The sequence below is a fragment of the Aphelocoma coerulescens genome, unplaced genomic scaffold, assembly GCF_041296385.1.
Source record: "Aphelocoma coerulescens isolate FSJ_1873_10779 unplaced genomic scaffold, UR_Acoe_1.0 HiC_scaffold_118, whole genome shotgun sequence".
NCBI lineage: Eukaryota > Metazoa > Chordata > Aves > Passeriformes > Corvidae > Aphelocoma > Aphelocoma coerulescens.
Window position 1 is genome coordinate 331,432 of NW_027183476.1, and position 26,017 is coordinate 357,448.

The 26,017-nt window shown below is 50.3% G+C and overlaps 1 protein-coding gene across 1 annotated transcript in view; it reads right to left on the reverse strand.

The window, feature by feature from the left end:
• The window catches only part of LOC138100607 (signal-induced proliferation-associated 1-like protein 3), a 76,082-nt gene that overhangs the window by 32,691 nt on the left and 17,374 nt on the right, over positions 1–26,017 (reverse strand). Inside the window, 8 exon segments of the mRNA XM_068998482.1 lie at positions 4,444–4,598; positions 7,025–7,122; positions 12,062–12,186; positions 15,394–15,495; positions 18,034–18,237; positions 21,711–21,985; positions 25,224–25,517; positions 25,519–25,876. Of these exon segments, the coding sequence (XP_068854583.1) occupies positions 4,444–4,598; positions 7,025–7,122; positions 12,062–12,186; positions 15,394–15,495; positions 18,034–18,237; positions 21,711–21,985; positions 25,224–25,517; positions 25,519–25,876 (1,611 nt within the window).

Below are 26,017 nucleotides of genomic sequence, written 5' to 3' on the forward strand. Positions count from 1 at the left end.
CCCAAAAAGTCCTGGAATTTCACCCCCAAAATATCCAAAAATCCCCAGAATTTCAACCCCAAAAAATTCCCAAAAAATCCGGGAATTTCATCCCCAAAAATTCCCAAAAGATCTCAGAATTACCCCCCAAAAAATTCCCAAAAAAACGGGAATTAACCCCAGAAAGTCCCTGGAATTTCACCTCCAAAAAACCCAAAAAATCCTGGAATTTCATCCCTAAAAATTCCCAAAAAACCCCAGAATTTCACCCACAAAAAACCCAAAAACCAAAGGGAATTACCCCCCCAAAAAATTCCCAAAAAGTCCCGGAATTTCACCCCCAAAATATCCAAAAATCCCCAGAATTTCAACCCAAAAAAATCCAAAAAATCCTGGAATTTCATCCCCAAAAATTCCCAAAAATTCCCAGAATTACCACCCAAAAAATTCCCAAAAAACGGGAATTAACCCCAGAAAATCCCCGGAATTTCACCTCCAAAAACTCAAAAAATCCTGGAATTTCATCCCCAAAAATTCCCAAAAAACCCCAGAATTTCACCCACAAAAAACCCAAAAACCAAAGGGAATTACCCCCCCAAAAAATTCCCAAAAAGTCCCGGAATTTCACCCCCAAAATATCCAAAAATCCCCAGAATTTCAACGCAAAAAAATCCAAAAAATCCTGGAATTTCATCCCCAAAAATTCCCAAAAATTCCCAGAATTACCACCCAAAAAATTCCCAAAAAAACGGGAATTAACCCCAGAAAATCCCCGGAATTTCACCTCCAAAAACCCAAAAAATCCTGGAATTTCATCCCCAAAATTCCCAAAAGATCTCAGAATTACCCCCCAAAAAATTCCCCAAAAAAATGGGAATTAACCCCAAAAAGTCCCTGGAATTTCACCTCCAAAAAACCCAAAAAATCCTGGAATTTCATCCCTAAAAATTCCCAAAAAACCCCAGAATTTCACCCACAAAAAACCCAAAAACCAAAGGGAATTACCCCCCCAAAAAATTCCCAAAAAGTCCCGGAATTTCACCCCCAAAATATCCAAAAATCCCCAGAATTTCAACCCAAAAAAATCCAAAAAATCCTGGAATTTCATCCCCAAAAATTCCCAAAAATTCCCAGAATTACCACCCAAAAAATTCCCCAAAAAAATGGGAATTAACCCCAAAAAAATCCCAGAATTTCACCTCCAAAAACCCAAAAAAATCCTGGAATTTCATCCCCAAAAATTCCCAAAAAAAACCAGAATTTCATCCCCAAAATTCCCTAAAGATCTCAGAATTACCCCCCAAAAAATTCCCAAAAAAATAGGAATTAACCCCAAAAAGTCCCCAGAATTTCACCTCCAAAAAACCCAAAAAATCCTGGAATTTCATCCCTAAAAGTTCCCAAAAAACCCCAGGAATTATCCCCCAAAAAATTCCCAAAAAATCCCAGAATCACCCCCCAAAAGTCCCCAAAAATCCTGGAATTTCCCCCCAAAAATTCCAAAAAAATCCTGGAATTTCACCCCCCCCAAAAATGGAATTTCACCCCCCAAAACCCCCAAGAAACTGGGAATTACCTCTAAAAAATTCCCAAAAAATCCCAGGAATTATCCCCCCAAAATTCCCCCCAAAATCCCAGAATTCCACCCCAAAAATCCCAAAAAAATCCTGGAATTTCACCCCCCAGAAACCCCCAAAAAACCAGGAATTACCTCTAAAAAATTCCCAAAAAATCCCAGAATTCCACCCAAAAATCCCCCAAAAATTCCCCCAAAAAATCCCAGAATTTCACCTCCAAAAAACTGGAATTACCTCTAAAAATTCCCAAAAAATCCCAGAATTTCACCCCCAAAAATTCCCAAAAAATCCCAGAATTCCACTCCAAAAATTCCCCAAAAATCCCAGAATTCCACCCCAAAATTCCCCAAAAAATCCCAGAATTCCACTAAAAAAATCCCAAAAAACCCCAGAATTCCACTCCAAAAATTCCCCCAAAAATCCCAGAATTCCACCCCAAAAATCCCCAAAAAATCCCAGAATTTCCCCCCAAAAAATCCCAAAAAAATCCTGGAATTCCACCCAAAAATATCCTGGAATTGCACCCCCCAAAAAGCCCCAAAAAACCCGGAATTACCTCTAAAAAATTCCCAAAAAATCCCAGAATTCCACCCAAAAATTCCCAAAAAATCCCAGAATTTTACCCCAAAATTTCCAAAAAAACCCCAAAATTTCACCCCAAAAAATCCCAGAATTTCCACCCAAAATTCCCAAAAAATTCCCAAAAAATTCCAGAATTCCACCCAAAAATCCCAAAAAAATCCCAGAATTCCACCCCAAAAATCCCAAAAAAATCCCAGAATTTCCCCCCAAAAAATCCCAAAAAAATCCCAGAATTCCACCCAAAAATCCCAAAAAAATCCCAGAATTTCCACCCAAAAATCCCAAAAAAATCCCAGAATTCCACCCCAAAAATCCAAAAAAAATCCCAGAATTTCCCCCCAAAAATCCCCAAAAAATCCCAAAATTCCCCCCAAAAATCCCCAAAAAATCCCAGAATTCCACCCAAAAATCCCCAAAAAATCCCAGAATTTCACCCCAAAAAATCCCAGAATTTCCCCCCAAAAAATCCTGGAATTCCAACCCCCCAAAACCCCCCAAGAAACAGCAATTACCTCTAAAAAATTCCCAAAAAATCCCAGAATTCCACCCAAAAATTCCCGAAAAATCCCAGAATTTCCCCCCAAAAATTCCCAAAAAATCCCAGAATTCCACCCAAAAATTCCCAAAAAAATCCCAGAATTTCACCCCCCCAAAACCCCCCAAAAAACCCGGAATTACCTCTAAAAAACTCCCAAAAAATCCCAGAATTCCACCCAAAAAATCCCAGAATTACCCCCAAAAAATCCCAGAATTCCACCCCAAAAACCCCCAAAAATCCCAAAATTCCACCCAAAAATCCCAAAAAAATCCCAGAATTCCACCCCAAAAATCCCCAAAAAATCCCAGAATTTCCCCCCAAAACCCCCCAAAAAATCCCAGAATTCCACCCAAAAATTCCCAAAAAATCCCAGAATTCCCCCCAAAAAATCCCAGAATTTCCCCCCAAAAATCCCAAAAAAAATCCCAAAATTCCCCCCAAAAAATCCCAGAATTCCACCCAAAAATTCCCAAAAAAATCCCAGAATTTCACCCCCGAAAACCCCCCCAAAAACCCGGAATTACCTCTAAAAAATTCCCAAAAAATCCCAGAATTTCACCCAAAAAATCCCAGAATTACCCCCAAAAAATCCCAGAATTCCACCCCAAAAACCCCCAAAAATCCCAAAATTCCCCCCCAAAAATCCCAGAATTCCACCCAAAAATCCCCAAAAAATCCCAGAATTTCACCCCAAAAAATCCCAAAATTTCACCCCGAAAAATCCCAGAATTTCCCCCCAAAAATCCCCAAAAAACCCCAGAATTCCCCCCAAAAAATCCCAAAATTTCACCCCGAAAAATCCCAGAATTTCCCCCCAAAATCCCCAAAAAATCCCAGAATTCCACCCAAAAATTCCCAAAAAAATCCCAGAATTTCACCCCCCAAAACCCCCCAAAAAACCCGGAATTACCTCTAAAAAATTACCAAAAAATCCCAGAATTCCACCCAAAAAATCCCAGAATTACCCCCAAAAAATCCCAGAATTCCACCCCAAAAACCCCCAAAAATCCCAAAATTCCACCCAAAAATTCCCAAAAAATCCCAGAATTTCCCCCCAAAAATCCCAAAAAAATCCCAAAATTCCCCCCAAAAAATCCCAGAATTCCACCCAAAAATCCCCAAAAAATCCCAGAATTCCACCCAAAAATCCCCAAAAAATCCTGGAATTCCACCCAAAAATATTCTGGAATTTCACCCCCCAAAAAACAGGAATTACCTCTAAAAAATTCCCCAAAAATCCCAGAATTCCCCCCAAAAATTCCCAAAAAATCCTGGAATTTCAACCCAAAAATTCCCAAAATTTCCCCCCAAAAATCCCCAAAAAAATCCCCAAATTCCACCCAAAAATTCCCAAAAAATCCCAGAATTCCCCCCAAAAATCCCAAAAAAATCCCAAAATTCCCCCCAAAAATCCCCAAAAAACCCCAGAATTCCCCCCAAAAATTCCCAGAAAATCCCAGAATTTCCCCCCAAAAATCCCAAAAAAATCCCAGAATTTCCCCCCAAAAATCCCAAAAAAATCCCAGAATTTCCCCCCAAAAATCCCAGAATTCCACCCAAAAAATCCCAGAATTCCAACCCCCCAAAACCCCCCAAGAAACAGCAATTACCTCTAAAAATTCCCAAAAAATCCCAGAATTCCACCCAAAAATTCCCAAAAAATCCCAGAATTTCCCCCCAAAAATCCCCAAAAAACCCCAGAATTCCCCCCAAAAATTCCCAGAATTCCCCCCAAAAATTCCCAAAAAAACCCCCGGGAATTCCCACCAGGCCGTGCTTTCTGCTGCTCCCTTGGGGATTTTCGGGATGAGCTGCTGGGATTTTTGGGAATTTCGGGAATTCCGGGAGTCGCCGTCGCTGGCGCCGCCCTCGGCCTCGGCGTCGCTGGACAGCGCGGAATGGCTGGAGCAGGGCGGCTCGTTCTGCGGGAATTCCGGGAATTTGGGGGGGATTTGGGGAAATTTGGGGGGAATTTGGGGAAGTTTGGGAAGTTTGGGAATGGCGCCGCTGCGGACGGGCGTCGTTCCCAAAAAAAACCCCGCGATTCCCGCGGATTTCCGGGGGTTTTGGGGGGTTTTTGGGGGGATTTTTGGGGAATTCCAGAGATTTTTGGGGGTTTTTGGGGGGATTTTTTGGGAATTCTGGGGATTTTTGGGGGGTTTTGGGGGGATTTTTGGGGAATTCCAGAGATTTTTGGGGGTTTTTGGGGGGATTTTTTGGGAATTCTGGGGATTTCCGGGGGTTTTGGGGGGATTTTGGAGGGATTTGGGGGGATTTGTTGGGAATTTTGGGGGAGGATTCCAGGGATTTTGGGGAATTTCAGGGTTTTTTGGGGATTTTTTGGGATTTGAAGGGATTTTTGGGGGTGATTTTTGGGAATTTCAGGGATTTTTGGGAATTCTGGGGATTTTTCGGGGGATTTTTGGGGAATTCCAGGGATTTTTGGGGAATTCCAGGGATTTTTAGGGGTTTTTGGGGGGAGTTTTTGGGAATTCTGGGGATTTTTTGGGGGATTTTTGGGGAATTCTGGGGATTTTTGGGGAATTCTGGGGATTTTTGGGGGGGATTTTTGGGGAATTCCAGGGATTTTTGGGGGTTTTGGGGGGTATTTTTGGGAATTCCGGGGATTTTTTGGGAATTCTGGGGATTTTTGGAGGGATTTTTGGGGAATTCTGGGGATTTTTGGGGGGATTTTTCAGGAATTCTGGGAATTTGGGGAAGTTTGGGAAGTTTGGGAATGGCGCCGCCCCGGACGGGCGTCGCTCCCAAAAAAAACCCCGCGATTCCCGCGGATTTCCGGGGGTTTTGGGGGGGATTTTTCGGGAATTTTGGGGATTTTTGGGGGTTTTTGGGGGGATTTTTGGGAATTCTGGGGATTTTTGGGGAATTCCGGGGATTTTTGGGGGTTTTTGGGGGGATTTTTTAGGAATTCTGGGGATTTTTGGGAATTCCGGGGATTTTTGGGGAATTCCAGGGATTTTTGGGGGGATTTTTGGGGATTTTTTGGAGGGATTTTTGGGGGGGATTTTTCGGGAACTCCAGGAATTTTTGGGAATTCCAGGGATTTTTGGGGGGATTTTTGGGGAATTCCAGGGATTTTGGGGGGTTTTTGGGGGAATTTTTCTGGGAATTTTTGGGGGTTTTTGGGGGGATTTTTGGGGAATTCTGGGATTTTTGGGGGGATTTTTGGGAATTCCGGGGATTTTTGGGGAATTCCAGAGATTTTTGGGGGTTTTTGGGGGGATTTTTTGGGAATTCTGGGGATTTTTGGGGAATTCCAGGGATTTTTGGGGGGATTTTTGGGGATTTTTTGGAGGGATTTTGGGGGGGGATTTTTCGGGAACTCCAGGAATTTTTGGGAATTCCAGGGATTTTTGGGGGTTTTGGGGGGAATTTTTCTGGGAATTTTTGGGGGTTTTTGGGGGGATTTTTGGGGAATTCTGGGATTTTTGGGGGGATTTTTGGGGGGGATTTTTTGGGGAATTCCAGGGATTTTTGGGGGGTTTTTTTGGGGAATTCTGGGGATTTTGGGGGGAATTTTTGGGGGATTTTTGGGGGGATTTTGGGGCGATTTCGGGGAACTCCAGGGATTTTTAGGGGGATTTTTGGGAGGGTTTTTTTGGGGATTTCCGGGGCGATTTTTGGGGGGATTTTTGGGGAATTCCAGGGATTTCTGGTGGGATTTTTCAGGAATTCTGGGGATTTTTGGGGGGATTTTTGGGGGAATTTTTGGGGGGATTTTTGGGGGGGGATTTTTCGGGAATTCCGGGGATTTTTGGGGGGATTTTTCGGGGACTTTTGGGGGGATTTTTTGGGAATTACAGGGATTTTTTTAGGGGAATTTCTGGGGAATTCCAGGGATTTTTGGGGGGATTTTTGGGGAATTCCAGGGATTTTTGGGGGGATTTTTCGGGGGATTTTTGGGGCGATTTTTAGGGAATTCCAGGGATTTTTGGCGGGTTTTTTTGGGGATTTTGGGGCGATTTTGGGGAATTCCGGGGATTTTTGGGGGATTTGGGGGGGGGGGATTTTTGGGGGGGATTTTGGGGTGATTTTGGGGAATTCCAGAGATTTTTGGGGGGATTTTTTGGGAATTCCAGAGATTTTTGGGGGGATTTTTGGGGGGATTTTTGGGGGGATTTTTTGGGAATTGCAGGGATTTTTAGGGGGATTTTTGGGGAATTCCAGGGATTTTTGGGGAATTCCAGGGATTTTGGGGGGGGATTTTGGGGCGATTTTTAGGGAATTCTGGGGATTTTTGGGGGGATTTTGGGAGGGTTTTTTGGGGATTTCCGAGGGGATTTTTGGGGTGATTTTGGGCGATTCCGGGGCTTTTCCGGGATCCCACCTTGGCCTGGCGGTTCGGGGAATCCTTCCCGGGCGGATCCGGGCGCGCCGGGCGCTTCCCGGGAATTCGGGATGGGGCCGGGATGTGCCAGAGCGGCTCTGGAACGACGGGAACGGGGTCAGGGGGTGGGAATGGGGCTGGGATTTGGGATTTGGGATTGGGATTTGGGATTGGGGCTGGGATTTGGGATTTGGGGCTGGGATCGGGGTCAGGGGGTGGGAATGGGGCTGGGATTTGGGATTGGGGCTGGGATTTGGGATTGGGGCTGGGATTTGGGGTTGGAAAGGGGTCAGGGGGGTGGGAATGGGGTTGGGATTTGGGATTGGGGTTGGGATCGGGGTCAGGGGGTGGGAATGGGGTTGGGATTTGGGATTGGGGCTGGGATCGGGGTCAGGGGGTGGGATTGGGGTTGGGATTTGGGATTGGGGTTGGGATCGGGGTTTGGGATTGGGGTTGGCATTGGGATCGGGGTCAGGGGGTGGGAATGGGGTTGGGATTTGGGATTGGGGCTGGGATTTGGGATTGGGGTTGGGATCGGGGTCAGGGGTGGGAATGGGGCTGGGATTTGGGATTGGGGTTGGGATTTGGGATTTGGGGTTGGGAACGGGGTCAGGGGGTGGGAATGGGCTGGGATTTGGGATTTGGGTTGGGATTTGGGATTGGGGCTGGGATTTGGGATTTGGGGTTGGGAACGGGGTCAGGGGGTGGGAATGGGGCTGGGATTTGGGATTGGGATTGGGATCGGGGTTTGGGATTTGGATTGGGGTTGGGATCGGGATTGGGATTGGGGCTGGAATGGGGTTTGGGATCGGGATTGGGGTCAGGGATTTGGGATTGGGGTTGGGATCGGGGTCAGGGTCAGGGGGGTGGGAATGGGGCTGGGATTTGGGATTTGGGGTTGGGATCGGGGTCAGGGGGTGGGAATAGGGCTGGGATTTGGGATTGGGGCTGGGATTTGGGATTTTGGGGGTTGGGATCGGGGTCAGGGGGTGGGAATGGGAATGGGGCTGGGATTTGGGATTTGGGGCTGGGATCGGGGTCAGGGGGGTGGGAATGGGGTTGGGATTTGGGATTGGGGCTGCGATTTGGGATTTGGGTTGGGATTTGGGATTGGGGTTGGGAATGGGGTCAGGGGGTGGGAATGGGGCTGGGATTTGGGATTGGGGTTGGGATTTGGGATTGGGGTTGGATTTGGGGTTGGGATTTGGGGTTTGGAATTGGGATTGGAGTTGGGATCGGGGTTTGGGATCGGGATCAGGCTTTGGGATCGGGAATGGGGTTTGGGATTGGGGTTTGGGATCGGGATTGGGGTCAGGGATTTGGGATTTGGGGGTTGGGATCGGGGTTTGGGATTGGGGCTGGGATTGGGGTTTGGGATCGGGATTGGGGTCAGAGATTTGGGATTTGGGATTGGGGTTTGGGATCGGGGTTTGGGATTTGGGATTTGGGGGTTGGGATCGGGGTTTGGGATTCAGGAATGTGGGAATGGGGTTTGGGATTGGGGTCAGGGATTTGGGATTTGGGATTTGGGGTTTGGGATCGGGAATGGGATCCGGGATTTGGGAATGTGGGATCGGGGTTGGGGTTTGGGGGTTGGGATTGGGATTGGGGTCAGGGATTTGGGATTTGGGGGTTGGGATCGGGATTGGGATTGGGCTGGAATGGGGTTTGGGATCGGGAATGGAGTCAGGGATTTGGGATTTGGGGGCTGGGATTGGGGTTTGGGGATCGGGGATGGGGCTGGGAATGTGGGAATGGGGCTGGGATCGAGGTTTGGGATCGGGATTTGGGATCAGGGTTTGGGATCAGGGTTTGGGATCAGGATTTGGGGTCAGGATTTGGGCCTGGAATTTGGGATCGGGATTTGGGATCAGGAATGGGGTCAGGGAATGGGCTGGGAACCGGATAATGCCATTCCCGCCCTTTTCCCACCCAAATTTCCCAGACCCCATCCCAAATTCCCCATTCCCATCCCAAATTTCCCATTTTTACCCCAAATTTCCCATTCCAATCCCAAATTTCCCCCCAATCCCAAATTCCCATTCTCACCCCCAAATTGCCCATTCCCATCCCAAATCCCCATTCCCATCCCAAATCCCCATTCCCATCCCAAATCTCCCATTCTCATCCCAAATTCCCCATCCAATCCCAAACTCCCCATTCCCATCCCAAATCTCCCAATCCAATCCCAAATTCCCCATTCCCATCCCAAATCTCCCATTCCCATCCCAAATCTCCCATTCCCATCCAAAATTCCCCATTCCCATCCCAAATCTCCCATCCAATCCCAAATCTCCCATTCCAATCCCAAATTCCCCATCCCATCCCAAATCTCCCATCCCATCCCAAACTCCCATTCCCATCCCAAACTCCCATTCCAATCCCAAATTCCCCATTCCCCATCCCAAATCTCCCATTCCCATCCCAAATCCCCCATTCCAATCCCAAATTCCCCATTCCAATCCCAAATTCCCCATTCCCATCCCAAATCTCCCCATTCCAATCCCAAATCTCCCATTCTCATCCCAAATCCCCATTCCCATCCCAAATCTCCCATTCCAACCCAAATCCCCATTCCCATCCCCAAACTCCCATTCCCATCCCAAATTCCCCATTCCAATCCCAAATTCCCCATTCCCATCCCAAATTCCCCATTCCCATCCCAAATCTCCCATTCCAATCCAAATCTCCCATTCTCATCCCAAATTCCCCATTCCCATCCCAATCTCCCATTCCCATCCCAAATCTCCCATTCCAATCCCAAATCTCCCATTCACATCCCAAATTCCCCATCCAATCCCAAATCTCCCATCCCATCCCAAATCTCCCATTCCAATCCCAAATTCCCCATTCCCATCCCAAATCTCCCATTCCCATCCCAAATCTCCCATTCCAATCCCAAATCTCCCATTCCAATCCCAAATTCCCCATTCCCATCCCAAATCTCCCATTCCCATCCCCAAATCTCCCATTCCAATCCCAAATTCCCCATTCCCATCCCAAATCTCCCATTCCCATCCCAAATTCCCCATTCCAATCCCAAATTCCCCATTCCAATCCCAAATTCCCCATTCCCATCCCAAATCTCCCATTCCAATCCCAAATCTCCCATTCCAATCCCAAATCTCCCATTCCCATCCCAAATTCCCCATTCCCATCCCAAATCTCCCATTCCATCCCAAATCTCCCATTCCAATCCCAAATCCCCATTCTCATCCCAAATTCCCATTCCAATCCCAAATCTCCCATTCCCATCCCAAATCTCCCATTCCAATCCCAAATCTCCCATTCCCCATCCCAAATTTCCCATCCCCATCCCAAATTTCCCATCCCCATCCCAAATCTCCCAATCCCATCCCAAATCTCCCATTCCCATCCCAAATTCCCCATCCCCATCCCAAATCTCCCATTCCCATCCCAAATCTCCCATTCCAATCCCAAATTCCCCATTCCCATCCCAAATCTCCCATTCCCATCCCAAATCCCCATTCCAATCCCAAATTCCCCCATTCCCATCCCAAATCTCCCATTCCAATCCCAAATCTCCCATTCTCATCCCAAATTCCCCATTCCAATCCCAAATTCCCCATTCCAATCCCAAATTCCCCATTCCCATCCCAAATCTCCCATTCCCATCCCAAATCTCCCATTCTCATCCCAAATTCCCCATTCCAATCCCAAATCTCCATTCCCATCCCAAATCTCCCATTCCAATCCCAAATCTCCCATTCCCATCCCAAATTTCCCATCCCCATCCCAAATTCCCATCCCCATCCCAAATCTCCCAATCCCATCCCAAATCTCCCATTCCCATCCCAAATTCCCCATCCCCATCCCAAATCTCCCATTCCCATCCCAAATCTCCCATTCCCATCCCAAATTCCCCATTCTCATCCCAAATTCCCCATTCCAATCCCAAATTCCCCATTCTCACCCCAAATCTCCCACCATCCCAAATCTCCCAATCCAATCCCAAATTTCCTGTGCCCCAATCCCAAATTCCCCATTCCCATCCCAAATCTCCCAATCCAATCCCAAATTTCCCATTCTCACCCCAAATCTCCCATTCCAATCCCAAATTTCCGGTGCCCCAATCCCAAATTCCCCGCCCCCATCCCAAATTCCCCTTTCTCATCCCAAATTCCCATTCCAATCCCAAATTCCCCTTTCCAATCCCAAATCTCCCATTCCCATCCCAAATTCCCCATCCCAATCCCAAATTTCCTGTGCCCCAATCCCAAATTCCCCAATCCAATCCCAAATCTCCCATTCCAATCCCAAATTTCCCATCCCCATCCCAAATCTCCCATTCCCATCCCAAATCTCCCATTCCCATCCCAAATTTCCCATTCCAATCCCAAATCTCCCATCCCAATCCCAAATTCCCCATCCCAATCCCAAATTTCCTGTGCCCCAATCCCAAATCTCCCATTCCCATCCCAAATTCCCCATCCCAATCCCAAATTTCCTGTGCCCCAATCCCAAATTCCCCAATCCAATCCCAAATCTCCCATTCCAATCCCAAATTTCCCATCCCCATCCCAAATCTCCCATTCCCATCCCAAATCTCCCATTCCCATCCCAAATTCCCCATTCCCATCCCAAATCTCCCATCCCCATCCCAAATCTCCCAATCCAATCCCAAATCTCCCATTCCCATCCCAAATTCCCCATTCCAATCCCAAATTCCCCATTCCAATCCCAAATCTCCCATTCCCATCCCAAATTTCCCATCCCCATCCCAAATCTCCCATCCCCATCCCAAATCTCCCATTCCCATCCCAAATTCCCCATTCCCATCCCAAATTCCCCATTCCCATCCCAAATCTCCCATTCCCATCCCAAATCTCCCAATCCAATCCCAAATTCCCCATTCTCACCCCAAATCTCCCAATCCAATCCCAAATCTCCCATTCCAATCCCAAATCTCCCATTCCCATCCCAAATCTCCCAATCCAATCCCAAATCTCCCATTCCCACCCCAAATTCCCCATCCCAATCCCAAATTTCCCGTGCCCCAATCCCAAATTTCCGTACCCGCCTTGATCCTCTCGGTGCCGCCCTCGTGGCCGATCCCGGTGATCCCGGTGGTCCCGGTGGCCCCGGTGCCCTCGGAGGCTCCCGGCTGCGGCTCCGCCGGGAACGCCGCCGCCCTCTGGGGCCTGGCCAGGAAAAAAAAACGGGAATTCCGGAGCTGCCACCCCCAGGAAAAGCCCAACTCCCCCAATTCCCATTTTTTCGCCATTTTTTCCCAGCATTTTTCCCATTTTCCCCCCATTTTTCCCATTTTTTTCCCCAGTTTTTCCTCCATTTTCCCCATTTTTCCCCCATTTTCCCATTTCTTTCCCCGTTTTTTCCTCCATTTTTTCCCATTTTTTCCTCCATTTTCCCAATTTTTCCCCCATTTTTTCCCCCATTTTCCCAATTTTTTCCTCCATTTTCCCAATTTTCCCCCCATTTTCTCCTCCATTTTCCCCATTTTTTCCCCATTTTTCCTCCGTTTTTTCCCAATTTTTCCCCCATTTTTCCCTCTGTTTTTTCCTCCATTTTTTCCTTTTTTTCCCCATTTTTTCCTCCATTTTTTCCCAATTCTTTCCCCATTTTTTCCTCCATTTTCCCCATTTTTTCCCATTTTTTCCTCAATTTTCCCAATTTTTCCCCCATTTTTCACCATTTTCCCCATTTTTTCCTCCATTTCCCCCATTCTCCATTTCCCCCATTTTTTCCCATTTTTCCTCCATTTTCCCAATTTTTCCCCCACTTTTTCCCCCATTTTCCCATTTCTTTCCCCGTTTTTTCCTCCATTTTTTCCCATTTTTTCCTCCATTTTCCCAATTTTTCCCCCATTTTTTCCCCCATTTTCCCCATTTTTTCCCCATTTTTCCTCCGTTTTTTCCCAATTTTTCCCCCATTTTTTCCTCTGTTTTTTCCGCCATTTTTCCCCATTTTTTCCTTTTTTTCCCAATTTTTTCCATTTTTTCCCCATTTTTTCCTCCATTTTTTCCCAATTCTTTTCCCATTTTTTCCTCCATTTTCCCCATTTTTTCCTCAATTTTCCCAATTTTTCCCCCATTTTTCACCATTTTCCCCATTTTTTCCTCCATTTCCCCCATTTTTTCCCATTTTTTCCTCCATTTTCCCAATTTTTCCCCCACTTTTTCTCCCATTTTCCCATTTCTTTCCCCGTTTTTTCCTCCATTTTTTCCCATTTTTTCCTCCATTTTCCCAATTTTTCCCCCATTTTCCCAATTTTTTCCTCCATTTTCCCAATTTTTCCCCCATTTTTTCCCCCATTTTTTCCCATTTTTCCTCCGTTTTTTCAATTTTTTCCATTTTTCCCCATTTTTTCCTCCATTTTTTCCCAATTCTTTTCCCATTTTTTCCTCCATTTTCCCCATTTTTTCCCATTTTTTCCTCCATTTTCCCCATTTTTTCCTCATTTTTTTCCTCCATTTTTCCCAATTCTTTCCCCATTTTTTCCTCCATTTTTTCCCCCTTTACCCAATTTTCCCCCATTTTTCCCCATTTTTTCCCCCCCATTTTTCCCCATTTTTCCCCATTTCCCCCTGTTTTTCCCCGTTTTCCCCCATTTTTCCCATTTTTTCCCCATTTTTCCCCATTTCCCCCCTTCCCCCCCATTTATTCCCATTTTTCCCGTTTTTTTCCCCATTTTTCCCCCGTTTATTCCCATTTTTTCGCCATTTTTTCCCCATTTTTCCCCATTTCCCCTCTTTTTCCCCATTTTTCCCTGTTTTTCCCCATTTTTTCCCACTTTCCCGTTTTTCCCCATTTTCCCCCCGTTTGTTCCAGTTTTTCCCCATTTTTTCCCTTTCTTTCCCATTTTCCCCATTTTTCTGTTTTTCCCCATTTCTTCCCCCTTTTTCCATTTATTCCCATTTTTCCCCGTTTTTCCCATTTTCCCCCCATTTTCCCCATTTCCCCCCGTTTATTCCCCATTTTCCCCCATTTTTTTCCCATTTTTCCCCCATTTTCCCCCATTTATTCCCCCTTTTCCCCCATTTTTCCCATTTTCCCCGTTTTCCCCCCATTTTCCCCCCATTCCCCCCCCATTTATCCCCCTTTTCCCCCCCTTTTCCCATTTTTCCCCATTTTCCCCATTTTCCCCCAATTTCTCCCCATTTTTCCCCCACTTTCCCCCCCATTTTTTCCCCATTTATTCCCATTTTTCCCCCTTTTTTCCCCAATTTTCCCGTTTTCCCCATTTCTCCCCATTTTTCCCCATTTTTTCCCCATTTTTCCCCCATTTATTCCCATTTTCCCCCATTTCTCCCCATTTTTTTCCCATTTTCCCCCATTTCCCCCCTTTTTCCCATTTTCCCCCATTTATTCCCATTTTTTCCCATTTTTTTCCCCATTTATTCCCATTTTCCCCCTTTTCCCCCCATTTTTTCCCATTTTTCCCCCCTTTTCCCCCATTTTTCCCCATTTTTCCCCCATTCCCCCCCATTTTTCCCATTTTCCCGTTTTCCCCCCATTTTCCCCCCATTCCCCCCCCATTTATCCCCCTTTTCCCCCCCTTTTCCCATTTTTCTCCCCATTTTCCCCCAATTTTTCCCCATTTTCCCCCCATTTCCCCCATTTTCCCCCATTTATTCCCATTTTCCCCCATTTCTCCCCATTTTTCCCAATTTTCCCCCCATTCCCCCCCATTTATCCCCCTTTTCCCCCATTTCCCCCCATTTTTCCCGTTTTCCCCATTTTTCTGCCCAATTTTTCCCCATTTATTCCCATTTTTTTCCCCCTTTTTTCCCCATTTTTCCCGTTTTCCCCGTTTTTCCCCGTTTTTCCCCATTTTCCCCCAATTTTTCCCCATTTTTTTCCCATTTCCCCCCCATTTTTTCCCCATTTATTCCCCTTTTTTTTCCCGTTTTCCCCATTTTCCCCCATTTTTCCCGTTTTCCCCCCATTTCCCCATTTTCCCCCTTTTCCCCCATTTATTCCCCCTTTTTTTTCCCCATTTTTCCCATTTTTTCCCCATTTTTCCCGTTTTCCCCCATTTTCCCCAATTTTCCCGTTTTCCCCGTTTTTCCCCATTTCCCCATTTTCCCCATTTTTTCCCATTCCCCCCCCATTTTTTCCCCATTTATTCCCCTTTTTTTCCCCATTTTTCCCATTTTTTCCCCATTTTTCCCGTTTTCCCCCCATTTCTCCCATTTTCCCCCTTTTCCCCCATTTATTACCCCTTTTCCCCCATTTTTTTCCCATTTTTTTCCCCATTTTCCCCCATTTTTTCCCCATTTATTCCCCTTTTTTTCCCCCATTTTTCCCCCTTTTCCCCCATTTCCCCCTTTTTTCCCCATTTTTCCCGTTTTCCCCGTTTTTCCGCCCATTTTCCCTCCCTTTCCCACCTTTCCGGGCCCCCGGCGCCGCTCCCGGGGCCGGAGAAGCTCCCGGAGGGTTGGCGGAAGGGGGAGGGGCCGGAGCGCGGAGACTCCGGGAAGCTCAGGGGCCTGGAATGGGGCAAAAAGAGCAAAAAACGGGCAAAAATGGGAAAAGGGGGAGAAAATTGGGGAGAAACGGGGGGAAAATGGGGAAAAAAATGGGGGGAAATGGGGGAAAATGGGGAAAAATGGGGAAAAAAACGGGGGAAAATGGGGAAAAAAACGGGGGAAAATGGGGAAAAATGGGGAGAAAATGGGGAAAAATGGGGAAAATGGGGGAAAATGGGAAAATGGGAAAGAAAAGGGAAAAAATGGGGAAAAACGGGGAAAATGGGAAAAAATGGGGGAAAATGGGGAAAAAGGGAAAAATGGGGAGAAATGGGGGAAAAATGGGGGAAAAAATGAGAATAAATGGGGGAAAATGGGGAAAAATGGGGAAAAAATGGGGAAAATTGGGGGGAAATGGGAAAAAATGGGGAAAATGGGGGAAAATGGGGGAAAATGGGGGAAAATGGGGAAAAATGGGGAAAAAATGGGGAAAATGGGGAAAAACGGGGGAAAAATGGGGGAAAAATGAGAATAAATGGGGAAAATGGGGAAAAATGGGGAAAAATGGGAAAAAAAAACGGGGAGAAATGGAAAAAATGGGGGGAAATGGGGAAAAAAATGGGAAAAAAATGAGAATAAACGGGGGGAAATGGGGAAAAATGGGGGAAAACGGGGGGAAAATGGGGAAAATGGGGGGAAATGGGGAAAAAGGGAAAAATGGGGAGAAATGGGGGAAAATGGGGGGAAAATGGAAAAAATGGGGAAAAATGGGGAAAAATGGGGAAAAAATGGGGGAAAAAATGAGAATAAATGGGGGAAATGGGGAAAAATGGGGAGAAATGGGGAGAAATGGGGGAAAATGGGGAAAAATGGGGAAAAAAAACAGGGAAAAATGGGAAAAAAAAGGGGGAAAATGGGGAAAAAGGAGGGAAAATGGGGGAAAATGGGGGAAAATGGGAAAAAAATGGGGGAAAATGAGAATAAATGGAAAAAGGGGGAAAAATGGGGAAAAATGGGGAAAAACGGAAAAATGGGGAAAAATGGGAAAGAAAAGGGAAAAAATGGGGAAAAACAGGGAAAATGGGAAAAAGTGGGGGGAAATGGGGAAAAAGGGAAAAATGGGGAGAAATGGGGGAAAATGGGGGGAAAATGGGAAAAAATGGGGAAAAATGGGGAAAATATAGGAGAAAAATGGGGGAAAATGGGAAAAAATGGGGAAAATGGGGGGAAATGGGGAAAAATGGGGAAAAAATGGGGAAAATGGGAAAAAATGGGGGAAAAAATGAGAATAAATGGGGGAAATGGGGGAAAATGGGGAGAAATGGGGAAAAATGGGGAAAAATGGGGGGAAATGGGGGGAAAAATGGGGAAAAATGGGAAAAAAATGGGAAAAAAAATGGGGGAAAATGGAGAAAAAGGAGGGAAAACGGGGGAAAATGGGGAAAAACGGGAAGAAGGGGGGGATTTGGGGTGGAATCCAAGGAATTTTGGGGATTTTGAGGGGATTTTGGTGGGAATTCCGGGAATTTTGGGGGGATTTTGGGGAGATTTCCAAGAATTTTGGGTGGAATCCCAGAAATTCCGAGGATTTGGGGGGAATTCCGGGAATTTTGGGGGGATTTTGGTGGCAATTCTGGGAATTCTGGGGGAATTTTGGTGGGAATTCCGGGAATTTTGTGGGAATTCTGGGGGGATTTTGGGGGGATTCCCAGAATTTTGGGGGGATTTTGGTGGGGAATTCTGGGAATTCTGGGGGTATTTTGGTGGGAATTGCCAGGAATTTTGGGGGGATTTTGGTCAGAATTCCGGGAATTTTGGGGTGATTTTGGTGGGAATTTTGGTGGGATTTTGGTGGGAATTCCTGGAATTCTGGGGGTATTTTTGTGGGAATTCCCGGAATTTTGGGGCATTTTGGTCAGAATTCTGGGAATTCTGGGGGGATTTTGGTGGGAATTCCCAGGAATTTTGGGGGGATTTTGGTGGGAATTCCCGGGAATTCTGGGGGGATTTTTGTGGGAATTCCCGGGAATTTTGGGGGGGATTTTGGTGGGAATTCCAGGAATTTTTGTAGGAATTCTGGGGGGATTTTGGTGGGAATTCCGGGAATTTTGGGGGGACTTTGGTGGGAATTCCCGGGAATTTTGGAGGGATTTTGGTCAGAATTCCCGGGAATTTTGGGGGGGGATTTTGGTGGGAATTCTGGGAATTTTGGGGGCATTTTGGTGGGAATTTTGGTGGGAATTCCGGGAATTTTAGGGGCATTTTGGACAGAATTCCCAGAATTTTGGGGGGATTTTGGTGGGAATTCCCAGAATTTTGGGGGAATTTTGGTGGGAATTCCCGGGAATTTTGGGGAAATTCTGGGAATTTGGGGGGAATTCCGGGAATTTTGGGGGGATTTTGTGGAGAATTCCAGGAATTTTGGGGGTATTTTCGTCAGAATTCCAGGAATTTGGGGGGATTTTGGTGGAAATTGCAGGAATTTTGGTCGGAATTCCGGGAATTTTGGGGGCATTTTGGTGGCAATTCCGGGCATTTCGGGAATCGCCGTCTCCTCACCTTTTCCCGTGGCCGGGCTGCGTTTCCCGCTGAGGAACGCCGGGAGCGGCCGGTGCCCGTTTGGTGCCCGCGGCGCCGCTCCGGTGCCAACCGGCGCCGCTCCGGAACGGGGCCCGGAAGGTGCCCGGGAAGGGCTCCGGGAAAGGCTCCGGATCCGCCTTCGGCTCCGCGCCCGCGGCCGGCTCCAGGCTCTCCGACCACGCCCTGCGCACAGCGACGGGCACCGCTGGCACACCGGGCACACCGGGCACCGCTGGCACTGCTGGCACACTGGGCACCGGGAATGCCCGGGGACAAGGGAAGGGTGGCACCCATGGGACAAGGGAAAGGTGGCACCAGCGGGGGGGAGGTGGCACCCATGGGACATGGGAAGGGTGGCACTGATGGGACATGGAAGGGTGGCACCGGTGGCACTGGGGTGGCACCGATGGGACATGGGAAGGGTGGCACTGGTGGGACAAGGGAAGGTGGGAAGGGTGGCACCGGTGGCACTGGGGTGGCACCAATGGGACAAGGGAAGGGTGGCACTGGTGGCACTGGGGTGGCACCGATGGGATGTGGGAAGGGTGGCACCGATGGGACAAGGGAAGGTGGGAAGGGTGGCACCGGTGGCATCGGGGTGGCACCAGCGGGGGGGAGGTGGCACCCATGGGACAAGGGAAGGGTGGCACCGGTGGGACAAGGGAAGGTGGGAAGGGTGGCACCGGTGGCACTGGGGTGGCACCGATGGGACAAGGAAGGGTGGCACTGGTGGCACTGGGGTGGCACTGATGGGATGTGGGAAGGGTGGCACCGATGGGACAAGGGAAGGTGGGAAGGGTGGCACCGGTGGCATCGGGGTGGCACCAGCGGGGGGGAGGTGGCACCGATGGGACAAGGGAAGGGTGGCACTGGTGGCACTGGGGTGGCACTGATGGGACAAGGGAAGGGTGGCACTGGTGGCACTGGGGTGGCACCGATGGGACAAGGGAAGGGTGGCACTGGTGGCATCGGGGTGGCACCGATGGGACATGGGAAGGGTGGCACTGGTGGCATTGAAAGGGGGAAGGGCGGCAGTGGTGGCACCAACGGCACCCGGATGGCACCAACGGCACCCATGGCACATCAGTGGCACCAACGGCACCCGGATGGCGCCCAGATGGCACCAGCGGCACCCAGACGGCACCAATGGGACATTGATGTCACCAATGGCTCCCAGATGGCACCGATGGCACCCAGATGGCACCAATGGCTCCCGGATGGCACTGATGGCACCCATGACACCCAGATGGCACCAATGGCTCCCAGATGGCACCGACGGCACCCATGAGACCCAGATGACACCAATGGCACCCGGATGGCACCGATGGCAACCTTGAGACCCAGATGGCACCAATGGCTCCCAGATGGCACCAATGGCTCAGAGACGTCACCAATGGCTCCCGGATGGCACTGATGGCACCCAAGACACTCAGATGGCACCAATGGCTCCCAGATGGCACCAATGGCTCCCGGATGGCGCCGATGGCACCCATGAGACCCAGATGGCACCAATGGCTCCTGGATGGCACCAATGGCATCCAGATGGCACCAATGGCTCCCAGATGGCACCGACGGCACCCATGAGACCCAGATGACACCAATGGCACCCGGATGGCACCAATGGCAACCTTGAGACCCAGATGGCACCAATGGCTCCCCGATGGCACCAATGGCTCCCGGATGGCACCGATGGCACCCAAGACACCCAGATGTCACCAATGGCTCCCGGATGGCACCGATGGCACCCATGAGACCCAGATGGCACCAATGGCTCCCAGATGGCACCAATGGCACCCAGGGCACTTGGAAGTCACGAACGGCACCCACGGCACCCAGATGGCACCCATGGCTCAGAGACGGCACCAATGGCACCAATGGCTCAGAGATGGCACCAATGGCACCCAGATATCACCAATGGCTCCCAGATGGCACCAGTGGCTCCGATGGCACCAGTGGCTCAGAGATGTCACCAATGGACCCGGATGGCACTGATGGCACCCAAGACACTCAGATGGCACCAATGGCTCCCGGATGGCACCGATGGCACCCATGAGACCCAGATGGCACCCATGGCTCAGAGACGGCACCAATGGCACCAATGGCTCAGAGATGTCACCAATGGCACCCAGATGGCACCAATGGCTCCCAGATGGCACCGATGGCTCCCAGATGGCACCGATGGCTCCCAGATGGCACCGATGGCACCCGGATGGCACCGATGGCACCCGGATGGCACCAATGGCTCAGAGATGTCACCAACGGCACCCAGATGGCACCAATGGCTCCCAGATGGCACCGATGGCTCCCAGATGGCACCGATGGCACCCGGATGGCACCGATGGCTCCCAGATGGCACCGACGGCACCCATGAGACCCAGATGACACCAATGGCTCCCGGATGGCACCAATGGCTCCCGGATGGCACCAATGGCAACCTTGAGACCCAGATGGCACCAATGGCTCCCAGATGGCACCAATGGCACCCAGAGATGTCACCAATGGCTCCCGGATGGCACTGATGGCACCCAAGACACTCAGATGGCACCAATGGCTCAGAGATGTCACCAAAGGCTCCCGGATGGCACCGATGGCTCCCAGATGGCACCAGTGGCACCCAGATGGCACCAGTGGCACCCAAGACACTCAGATGGCACCAATGGCTCAGAGATGTCACCAATGGCATCCAGATGGCACCAATGGCTCCCAGATGGCACCAACAGCACCCAAGACACCCAGATGCCACCAACGCCACTCACAAAACCCGAATACCACCAACAGCACCCACATGGCACCAACGCCACCCCCAGCACTCCCCGACACCCCCACCAACCTCCTGGGGGTGCCATCCTCGTGGGGCGGCACGATGCCCACGGTGCCGGTGCCCGAGGTGCGCAGGAGGTCGATCATCTGCTCGTGGCTCAGCGCCACCGCCGCCACCGTGCCCACCTCCAGCAGGCGGCTACCGCGCCGCAGCCCCGGGGCACCGGGGGGGCACCCACGGCACGGGGACGGCACCCGCGGCACCCGGGACCTGGGGATGGCACCCGCGGCGCCCGGGACACACGGATGTGACCGACGGCGCCCGCGGCGCCCGCGTGGCACCGACGGCACTCGCGACACCCAGACGGCACCGACGGCACACGGATGGCACGGGAATGGCACCGACGGCACCCGGATGGCACCGGTGGCATCCAGGGAGCTCAGAGGGCACCAGTGGCACCCAGGACATCCAGGTGGCACCCGTGGCTCAGAGATGGCATCAACGGCACCCGGATGGCACCAGTGGCTCCCAGATGGCACCAGTGGCACCCAGGACACTTGGAGGTCACCAATGGCACGCACGGCACCCAAACGGCACCCGTGGCTCAGAGATGGCACCAACGGCACCCAGATGGCACCAGTGGCTCCCAGATGGCACCCAGATGGCACCCAAGACACTCAGATGGCACCAATGGCTCCCAGATGGCACCAATGGCTCCCAGATGGCACCAATGGCTCAGAGACGGCACCAACGGCTCCCAGATGGCTCCAGTGGCACCCAAGACACCCAGATGCCACCAACGGCACTCACGACACCCAGATGCCACCGATGGCTCCCAGATGCCACCAACACCACCCCCAGCACCCCCCCGAGATCACCCGACACCCCCACCAACCTCCTGGGGGTGCCATCCTCGTGGGGCGGCACGATGACCACGGTGACGGTGACCGAGGTGCGCAGGAGGTCGATCATCTGCTCGTGGCTCAGCGCCACCGCCGCCACCTTGCACACCTCCAGCAGGCGGCTACCGCGCCGCAGCCCCGCTTGCCAGGCGAAGCCGTACTCCTCCACCTCGGCCACGCTGCCGTCGGGGTGCACGTGGAAGCCCAGCTGGCCCAGCCCGTTGCGCCGCAGCGTCATGTCCACCGTGGCACAGCCCGGCGTGGTCACCTGCGTGCCAGGCGCGGCGGCTCGGTCGGCAACGGCGCCCCGGCGAAGCGGAGCGCGGCCGCTCGGGCACCTTCGAGGCAGGTTTTGCTCCGTGCCCGCTTTGGGCCTTGGCATTGTTTCGGGGGTTGATTCTGGCTTGCTGATTCAGCAATTTCGAGGCCTCGTTTTTGGCCCGGTTTTGCCCATTTTTTGCCCGTTTTTCTTCCCGTTTTATCCCTTTTTAATCGCTCCTATTTCGGCCTGTTCGGCTTCTCCCGGTTTTTCCCCCCGTTCTCCCCATTTTTCTCCATTTTTCCCTCAATTTGCCTTGAATTTTTTTGCCCATTTTCCCACGTTTTTTGCTATTCCTCAATTTCCCCCATTTCTCCCCCATTTGTCCCAATTTTCCCCCATTTCCCCAACTTTTTTCCCCCATTTTTCCCTCCGTTTTCCCAACTTTTTTCCCCCCCTTTCTCCCCAAATTTTTTCCTCAATTTCCCCCATTTTTCCCCATTTCCCCCTCATTTTTCCCAGTTTTCCCTCATTTTTCCCCCCATTTTCCCCTCATTTTTCCCCATTTCCCCCCAACTTTTTCCCCCTAATTCTCCCAACTTTTCCCCCATTTCCCCAACCTTTTTCCCCCAATTTTTCCCTCCCATTTTTGCCCCCCATTCCCCCCCATTTCTCCCCCATTTTTCCCCCAATTTCCCCCCATTTCCCCAGTTTTCCCCCATTCCCCCCCCCATTTTTCCCAATTTTCCCCCATTTTCCCAACTTTTTCCCCCAATTTCGCCCCATTTTTCCCTCCATTTTCCCAACTTTTTCTCCGCATTTCTCCCCCAATTTCTCCCCAATCTCCCCCATTTTCCCCCCAATTTCTCCCCATTTCCCCCCATTTCCCCAATTTTTCCCTCCATTTTCCCAACTTTTTTCCCATTTTTTCCCCCAATTTCCCATTTCCCCAACTTTTTCCCCCCATTTCCCCAACTTCTTTCCCCCAATTTTTCCCCCCAATTTCCCCCATTTTCCCCCAAATTTCCCCCATTTTTCCCTCCATTTTCCCAACTTTTTTCCCATTTTTCCCCCGATTTCCCCAACTTCTTTCCCTCAATTTTTCCCTCCAATTTCCCCCCATTTCCCCAACCTTCTCCCCCCATTTCCCCCCATTTTTCCCAATTTTCCCCCCAATTTTTCCCCATTTCCCCAACTTTTCCCCCCATTTTTCCCCCATTTTTCCCGTTTTACCCCCAATTTCCCCCAATTCCTCAAATTTCCCCCAAATTCCCCCATTTTCCCCCATTCCCCCCCCATTTTCCCAATTTTTCCCCCCATTTTCCCCCGTTTTTCCCCCAATTTCCCCCATTTTCCCCCCAGTTTCCCATTTCTCCAACTTTTCCCCCCATTTCCCCCCAATTTTTCCCCCCCAATTTCCCCCCATTTCCCCAACCTTTTCCCCCCATTTTCCCCCCATTTTTCCCAATTTTCCCCCCAATTTTTCCCCATTTCCCCAACCTTTTCCCCCCATTTTTCCCAATTTTCCCCCCAATTTTTCCCCATTTCTCCCAATTTCCCCCCAACTTTTCCCCCCATTTTCCCCCCATTTTTCCCAAATTCCCCCCAACTTTTCCCCCCAATTTCCCCCCAACTTTTCCCCCCCATTTTCCCCCCCATTTTTCCCAAATTCCCCCAATTTCCCCCAATTTCCCCCCAACTTTTCCTATTTCCCCCCAATTTTTCCCCCCAATTTCTCCCAATTTCCCCCCAATTTTTCCCCCCATTTTCCCCCCATTTTTCCCAAATTCCCCCCATTTCCCCCAATTTCCCCCCAACTTTTCCTATTTCCCCCCAATTTTTCCCCCCAATTTCCCCCCATTTCCCCCCAATTTTTCCCCCCATTTTCCCCCCAACTTTTCCCCCCATTTTCCCCCCATTTTTCCCAAATTCCCCCCATTTCCCCCAATTTCCCCCCAACTTTTCCCCCCATTTCCCCCTAATTTTTCCCCCCAATTTCCCCCCATTTCCCCAACCTTTTCCCCCCAATTTCCCCCCATTTCCCCAACTTCTTTCCCCCAATGTTTCCCTCCAATTTTCCCCCCGTTTTTCCCCCAATTTCCCCCATTCCCCCCCAATTTCCCCCCATTTCCCCAACCTTTTCCCCCCATTTTCCCCCCATTTCTCCCAATTTCCCCCCAACTTTTCCCCCCATTTTCCCCCCCATTTTTCCCAAATTCCCCCCATTTCCCCCAATTTCCCCCCAACTTTTCCCCCCATTTCCCCCTAATTTTTCCCCCCAATTTCCCCCCATTTCCCCAACCTTTTCCCCCCATTTTCCCCCCATTTTTCCCAATTTTCCCCCCAATTTCCCCCCATTTCTCCCAATTTCCCCCCAACTTTTCCCCCCATTTTTCCCAATTTCCCCCCATTTCCCCAACTTCTTTCCCCCAATGTTTCCCTCCAATTTTCCCCCGTTTTTCCCCCAATTTCCCCCATTTTTCCCCCCAATTTCCCCCCCAATTTCCCCCCCTTTCCCCAACTTTTTCCCCCCATTTTCCCCCCATTTTTCCCATTTTTCCCAATTTCTCCCCATTTCTCCCAATTTCCCCCCAACTTTTCCCCCCATTTTCCCCCCATTTTTCCCAAATTCCCATTTCCCCCAATTTCCCCCCAACTTTTCCCATTTCCCCCCAATTTTTCCCCCCAATTTCCCCCCATTTCCCCAACCTTTTCCTCCCAATTTCCCCCCATTTCCCCCCAATTTTTCCCCCCAATTTCCCCCCAACTTTTCCCCCCAACTTTTCCCCCCATTTTCCCCCCATTTTTCCCAAATTCCCCCCATTTCCCCCAATTTCCCCCCAACTTTTCCCCCCAACTTTCCCCCCCCATTTTTCCCAAATTCCCCCCATTTCCCCCAATTTCCCCCCAACTTTTCCCCCCATTTTTCCCAAATTCCCCCCATTTCCCCCAATTTCCCCCCAACTTTTCCCCCCATTTCCCCCTAATTTTTCCCCCCCAATTCCCCAACTTCTTTCCCCCAATGTTTCCCTCCAATTTTCCCCCGTTTTTCCCCCAATTTCCCCCATTTTTCCCCCCAATTTCCCCCCATTTCCCCCCCAATTTCCCCCATTTCTCCCAATTTCCCCCCAACTTTTCCCCCCATTTTCCCCCCCATTTCCCCCCATTTTTCCCAAATCCCCCCAATCCCCCAAATCCCCCCCAAAATCCCCCCAATCCCCCCAACCCCCCCCACTTCTCCCCTCACCTTGAGCCTCTGCACGATCTCCCTGACCTCCTCCGCCGCTCCCTCCGCTCCCTCCGCTCCCTCTCCCGCCGCCGATCCCGCCGATCCCGCCGATCCCGCCGATCCCGATCCCGCCGCCGCCCTCACGCTGACCAGATCCCCGCGCCCGTGGTAGATCCTCAACGCCGCTCCCTCGGCGCTCCAACCGATCACGTCCCCGGTGAAACAATTGAACACCACCTCCTTGGCCCCCAAATCCAAGAGCACCACGAACTCCTTGGAAATGCCCAAAACGCACGGGATCTCCGCGCCCCCCCCGGCCGAAATCGGTGACGGAAACGCGCCACGAAACGGCGCCGGAACTTTCCAACTCCGCCCAAGGCCGAGCTTTGGATTTCTCCTTCTTTTTGGAAGCCAAGGAGATGAGGTTGAACTTGCCGGCCGTGTCCAAGGGCGTGTTGGTGACGTAGTTCTCCGCCAGATCCCGCAGGTATTCCTGCCGCGTCCTCGTGGCCATGGTGCGGAATTTGTGGGATTTGTGCGCCGCGTTCTCGGCGTTGATGGCCTTGGCCAAGAGGAAGGCGCGGAAGAGCTCGGAGCGGCCGAAGGTGACGCCCGCCGGCGGCACCGGGGGGCCGAAGGGAGGGACGTCCTTGGAGCGCGTGACGGCGACGCTTTGGGGGGCGGAGAAGGGGGGGGAAAAAAGGGGGGTTTGAGGGGATTTGAGGGGGATTTGGGGGGATTTTGGGGGGAGTTTGGGGGGATTTGGGGGGATTTGAGGGGATTTGAGGGGGATTTGGGGGGATTTGGGGGGA